This window comes from Dipodomys merriami, unplaced genomic scaffold (assembly GCF_024711535.1).
Source record: "Dipodomys merriami isolate MVZ:Mamm:240054 unplaced genomic scaffold, mDipMer1.0.p SCAF_5, whole genome shotgun sequence".
Lineage (NCBI taxonomy): Eukaryota > Metazoa > Chordata > Mammalia > Rodentia > Heteromyidae > Dipodomys > Dipodomys merriami.
The window spans coordinates 69,156,931-69,162,930 of NW_027206068.1; the positions used below are offsets into that span (position 1 = coordinate 69,156,931).

The 6,000-nt window shown below is 43.6% G+C and overlaps 1 protein-coding gene across 2 annotated transcripts in view; it reads right to left on the reverse strand.

Annotated features, from left to right (window-relative positions):
- Braf (B-Raf proto-oncogene, serine/threonine kinase) overlaps positions 1–5,695 on the reverse strand; it is a 134,468-nt gene extending 128,773 nt beyond the window's left edge. For both annotated transcript variants that reach the window (XM_069996914.1, XM_069996913.1), the window contains exon 1: positions 5,379–5,695. In XM_069996914.1, the coding sequence (XP_069853015.1) occupies positions 5,379–5,498 (120 nt within the window). In that variant the 5' untranslated portion in view covers positions 5,499–5,695. The remainder of the gene's footprint in view (positions 1–5,378) is intronic.
- Between the last annotated feature and the right edge of the window lie 305 nt (positions 5,696–6,000).

A 6,000-nucleotide genomic window follows, 5' to 3' on the forward strand; every position in this document is an offset into this window, starting at 1 on the left:
TCCTAGACAAAAGAAAATTAAAAAACTATCTCCCACAACACATCAATTCATCTATAAAATATTTAAGAAAGGAATGGAACAAATGAAAATTATATTTTTGATTAACGAATATGAAATTATATGTAACAATACAACTGAAATAATACTGCTTAACCTTAAAAAAAAAGCTTCCAAATAGGCCCATTTATTTTTAAGTCATAAGTTGTATTATTATTTCTAATTCTGACTTTACAAAATAATCAATATAGGTGAAATAAACAGTAAACTTAAAATTTGAGGGAGAATAAGAGCCACAAACACAAAGAAAAACTTAATGATAATTTTTGGCAGAAATTTAAGAATAGGAACACATAAGATTTCATAAAACAAGTGGATTATGACACAAGTTCACTAAGTACTCAGCTCAATTACTATTAAGGTTTCAAAGAAACAAAATGCCACTTCTGCAAAGGAGAAAATGATGCCATAATGAAAGAAAAAAAGAAAAAGAATTCTAAAATGTTGTCCTATTGTACAACTTGGTAGGTAACAGGTCTTAGTAAATACAAATATAAAAACAACAAGAACAAATCCACACACAAGACAGTGAACACTGAATTTCTTCCCCATCACTCAAGAGAACACAGACAGGTTGCCAGCTGCTATCGGCCTGTTGTGATTCCTAGTTATCCAAATCAAGAAAGCAGAGGACAGAATAACAAGAAAAGTCAGAATGCTCTTGTTGGTTACTCTAATTTTCCTGGCCTAATGTCCAAATAAAATCAATCTGTGACCACAATTTACTACATTCAATAATTCAAGCACTCAGCCTAACATTCCCTTCTCATCTGCTTGCTGACAATTGCCAACCTGTAAATGACTGATACCAGATAACTTTCTAAATAAAAGGATGAGTGTTATCTAAAGGAAGAAGTTCTTTAAGTGAGGAGAAAGAAAAAGGTAGAAGAGGAGAACATGGAAATGCCAAAGACAGATACTTCATAACTTTTGCCTAAAGGAAACATTTGAATAATATATTTAAGCAAGAACTGCATTTGCAGTACCTTAGTGAGAATACCACTTTTAGGGGGTATGATGCAATCCAACTGGTATGGTTCACAAAGATGAGTTTTAATACAGTGGCCTCATTATAAAGGAGATCTCATTCCAGAATATTCCCTAGCCAATGCATTATTATAATTACATGGCTTAACCAATACTGATGATAAGAGATCTTAAAAACAGAAAATAATACAACTATAATTACAATGCAGTTGTAAGAAACATGGCGTAAGAGGAATAGGTAGTAAATATTACACCCTGGTATCACACATTTTTTTAGATAAATGTATTTATTACACCATATGGTCATATTATGCCATATACCATATCAAACCATATGGTCACGGAAAGTAAATAACATGAGGAAAATATAAATGGACAGAAGTAAATGTTTAAGTATAAGCTTATTCATTTAATAGTGGGTTGATGAATAGTCTCTTTTGGGCACTTACATAGTACAAATACATAAGAACTTTGTTTACTCCCCACCAACATTTTAAAATACTAAAATCTACATTCTTTGTTAAAGATGCTTGATAACAGCCAAGAATTAAAAATAACCTAGTATCACCCAAAACAATCAGTTAAATAAATCATATTTTATCTAATGATAAAAAGTTTTGCTATGTTGTTTAAAAATTTCCAAAATCATATAGTGTATTACACAATAAAGAATAAGTGCAAGCTGGGTGACTGTGGCTCATGCCTATAATCCTAGCTACTCAGGAGGCTGAGATCTGAGGATCACGGTTCGAAGCCAGCTGGGGCAGAAAAGTCCAGGAGACTTTTATCTCCAATTACCCACCAGAAGTAGGTAGCACTGTGGCTCAAAGTGGTACAGCTAGCCTTGATCACCGACGTAAGGAATAGCACTCAGGCCCTGAGTTCAGGCTCTATACCTTCCTTCCCTCCTCCCCACCCCAAAAAAGAGAACAGCTTGAAGTGCAATACAGAAAGAATAGATGGAAAATGTGTATCTATATCTTGATTGTAAGATTATAGATGACTTTTCTTGTATTTTTCCAAAGTTTTTCAAATTTTGAACATGCATTCCTTCTACAATTGTAGTTTGGTTTGGGGAGTTTTTGGTGAATCTGCAATTTCCCATTGCAACCTTTTTAAAGGTAGTATTTTACTGGCAGTTAAGCCAAATATTGAAAATAAATCATTATGCAGACAATTTTTCATTTCATGTAGTTAACAATGACAAGATATTCCTTTAAGTGAGCATAAGGAAAACAGTGTTGGAGGTTCACGCCTATAATCCTAGCTATTCAAAAGGCTGAAATCAGAGGATCATGGTTCAAAGCCAGCCCAATCAGGAAACTTCCTAAGACTCTTATCTCCTATTAACTACCAAAAACCCAGAAGTGGAGCTGTGGTTCAAGTTATAGAGTACAAGATTTGAGCAAAAAGTTCAGGGACAGAACTCAGGTCAAGAGTTCAAGCCCCAGTACAGGACATACGTATATACATGCATACATATACACATAAAAGACTATAATTTATGGAAGTGGTGCTGTGGCTCAAATAGTAGAGTGCTAACCTTGAGCACAAAGAGGCTCAAGGATAGGGGCCAGGTCTTCAGTTCAAGCTGCAGGACCAGTAATTAAAAAAAAAAAAAAAAGTATAGTTCAATTTCAGTATCTTCTGAATTAATAACAATTTTAAATTTTAAATTATTTCTTAGAGGAATTCTTTTATCTGTAGTACTTCTATCTACATTCGACCGAAGTCACTTTTATAAATTTTGTCCACCTCCAAATAAATTACCAGCTCTTACAGAACAAAAATCCATTCAACAGTAAACACTAAAACTTGAAGAGGTCAACGGGAAACAGTTTCAGAAGATCCAAACACACTTTCTAATTATTGGCAATTTATATTTAACTTCATTTAGCCTAGAGATTCTCAAGCCCTAACTGGTCATTGTCAAGGAAGTGTACCAAACACATAAAGCTATGGCCCTAAAGCTTAAAGCTCTCCTTCCTGAATCAGAAGCTTCAGGATGTATATAGTCCAACAATCTGGCCCTTTTAAGTAAAGATAACAGTGTAGAAATGTAACAATAAAAAGCTTCTCTACAGAATTTGCAAACTGTAACAAAATTCTCCCTGTCATAGAGAATTAGTTAGTACCTACCATTAACACGTCCATTCTTATCTATAGTAGGCCTTAAACATGGATACAGTTCAAGAAAATCACACATGTACTGCAGAGTAAAAGCAAACCCCAGAGGCACCTGTGCCTGGTAACACAAAGGCAATATCTCATTCCTGAAGAAAATAGACAGCAGATGTGACCCCTAGTATTTATCCATTAAAAACAATGTATTCTAAAAATAAATTTCCATGTCAACAGAACAAAGCTGTTTATAAATAAGAAGGAATTTGGAGGTGTGAGGAAGACAAGAGGAAGCATCAGTAAGTTAAATAGCAAAAGGCAGGAAACAAGGCAGAATGAATGGTAACTGGGGACAAGGGAAACAGACTAAAGTAGGAAATTGATGAAAGGAAGAGCTTTATCCTTGGAATCCAAGAAGCTGAGATAAATGAGCAGATATTATTGATAGAAACTTACCTGAGCAGAAATACAAACTAGACAGTGGAATGATTTTAAGTTAGAAAAAAGTATAAGAATTTTTTTTGCCTAGATCAAATGATGGTACAGACACATTTTGGGCGAAAGTGGAGAGGATATAAGAGATTGCAAAAAAAAAAAGCAGTGAAAACAGAACAATGAGGGGAGGAGAACAAGATTATGAAAGAATAGAAGTATATAAAATAATAGAAGTATATCAGCAGAATCTCCACAGACATTAAAACAGGTAAAAGAAAATTGCAGAGAAGAAACAATCAGTGTATGAGGGTTAGGAAATAAAAGGTTAAGTAACCGAAAAGAATACTTTGGGCAAAGTCAACAGAAGTTACATTATCTAATCAATAACTGTGAAGCACGGTTCCCATATTATTGTTGTTTGTAAAACATAAAAAGTGGAGAGAGTAAAGAGATAGTGTTCACAAAGAAATATACTCATTACCTGACTTATGAAACTGTTACCCCTCTGTACATCACCTTTAAAATAACAATTTTTAAAAACACAACAGTGTACTATTTTATGCAATCAAATACCAAAATACTACATGTAGCAACTTTATGTGGTAAAGAGAATGTCTATTAAATTGACGAAAAGACGGTAAGTTGAATAATGAATGCAACACAAGCTGAGAGAAGACAACAGAAATCAATCAAAGCTATCCTTTAAAAAAAAAAGGAATAAAGAGGTGTGAACACACACTAAAGGACTAGCCACAAAGTGCCAATAGTGCAAGGGTGCAAAAGCCAGGTGAAACTTGATGGTATCTTGACAGCTTCAGGGTTCGGAAAGTGAGTAGCTAGCTCCGAAGTGTCCAGAAGGATTTGTGACGAGAAGAAGAGATAACGACGTTCGGGAGCGGTGGAATGGAGGCGGAGGCCTCGAGAGGCTGGGGGTGGGAGAAGCGTAAAACGCTCTTCCGTGGAAGCTGAGGTTAACAGGCAGGAAGGTCCGATTGGAAAATGCAAGGCGCCGGGGCGGAGGATGAGGACGGGATGGGGGAGAACAGACAGCGACTGGGCACCAACCAAGGACCAAAGACCGGGATGCCAAAATGGGAAATGGGGCGGAAATGGGGCGATCTGAGGTGGACAAGTAGAAGACTAAATCAAAACCATCCTCTGGGTCAAACAGGTGAAGAGAAATGCCCCCGACCACGTAGAAAACGGGGAGGGGGGACAGCGGCCTGAAAGCGGGGGGGGGGGGGGAGGAATAAAGGCAGGGGGGAAGCGGGGGGGGGAGAGGGAGGGAGGGAGACGCTGCGCCCCGTCATCCCCGTGATCATGTACTAATTACACACGGCGGTAACTCGGGCTGGGGTCCTGGCTCCGTTCACGGACCTCGGTGACACCGCCGCCACCCACCCCTACCCCCCGAAGAGCGAAAACATCCGAGGGATGCAGGGCTGGACACTTCAGCCAGGCGTGACCTTCCCCGACCAGCCCCCGAGGTTCGCCCCTCCGATCGCCTCCTGCCCCCTCCACCGCCCCGATCCCCCCCGTCCGGGGTGGGGAGCAGGGAACCCCCCGGGCCGCCGTGTGTGTGTGTTTACGTAGCCAGGGGCCGCGTGACGGAGAAGGACGCGCGGGTGATGCCCACCTCCCGCGCCGCGGAGCCCGTGGGAGCAGCGGGCCGAGGGGCGCCGAGCCCCCCGCCGCCGCCGCCTCCGTCCCCCCCCCCACACCCCGGTAAACACCGGCCGGCCGGCGAGCGCGGGGCCGGGCGGGGCGCCGGCACTCACCTCCTCAGGAATGGCGGGGTCCGCAGCCGAAGAGGCCGCGGCGCCGGCCTCGGCTTCCATGTCCCCGTTGAACAGAGCCTGGCCCTGCTCCGCGCCGCCGCCGCCGCTCAGCGCCGCCATCTTATAACCGAAAGCCGGGCCCGAGCGGCCGCTGCTGGGCGGGGAGGGGGAAGGGAGGCGGAGGGCGGGGGGGAGGCGGGGGCGGAGGGCGCGGGGGGCGCGGGCAACGCGAGAGGGGCGGCCGGGGCGGCGCCGCGGGAGAGAGGGCGCCGGGGCCACCTCAGGTTCCCGGCCCGCGGCCCCCGGCGCAGCCGAGCCTGAGGGGATCCGGGGAAGGACCCGGGGCGGGGAGGGGGGAGGGGGGGAGCCGGCGAAGGGGGCGGAGACGACGAGGAGTCGCCGCGGCAACGGCGTCACTGGCGTGTCACGGCCGTGACGTCACCGCAGGCCGCGTGACGTCATCGGAGGAGCGCCCTCGCGCCGCCGTCGGGGGAGGTTCCTTCCTCGCCCACCGCTCTCGGCGGCCCCCTGCCTCCCTCCGCCGTTTCCATGGCTCCCACTTCCTACTTTTCCTCGGCTCCTGGGTCCTCAGGCTGTCCTGGGAGTTACTAGGGAGCCCGGG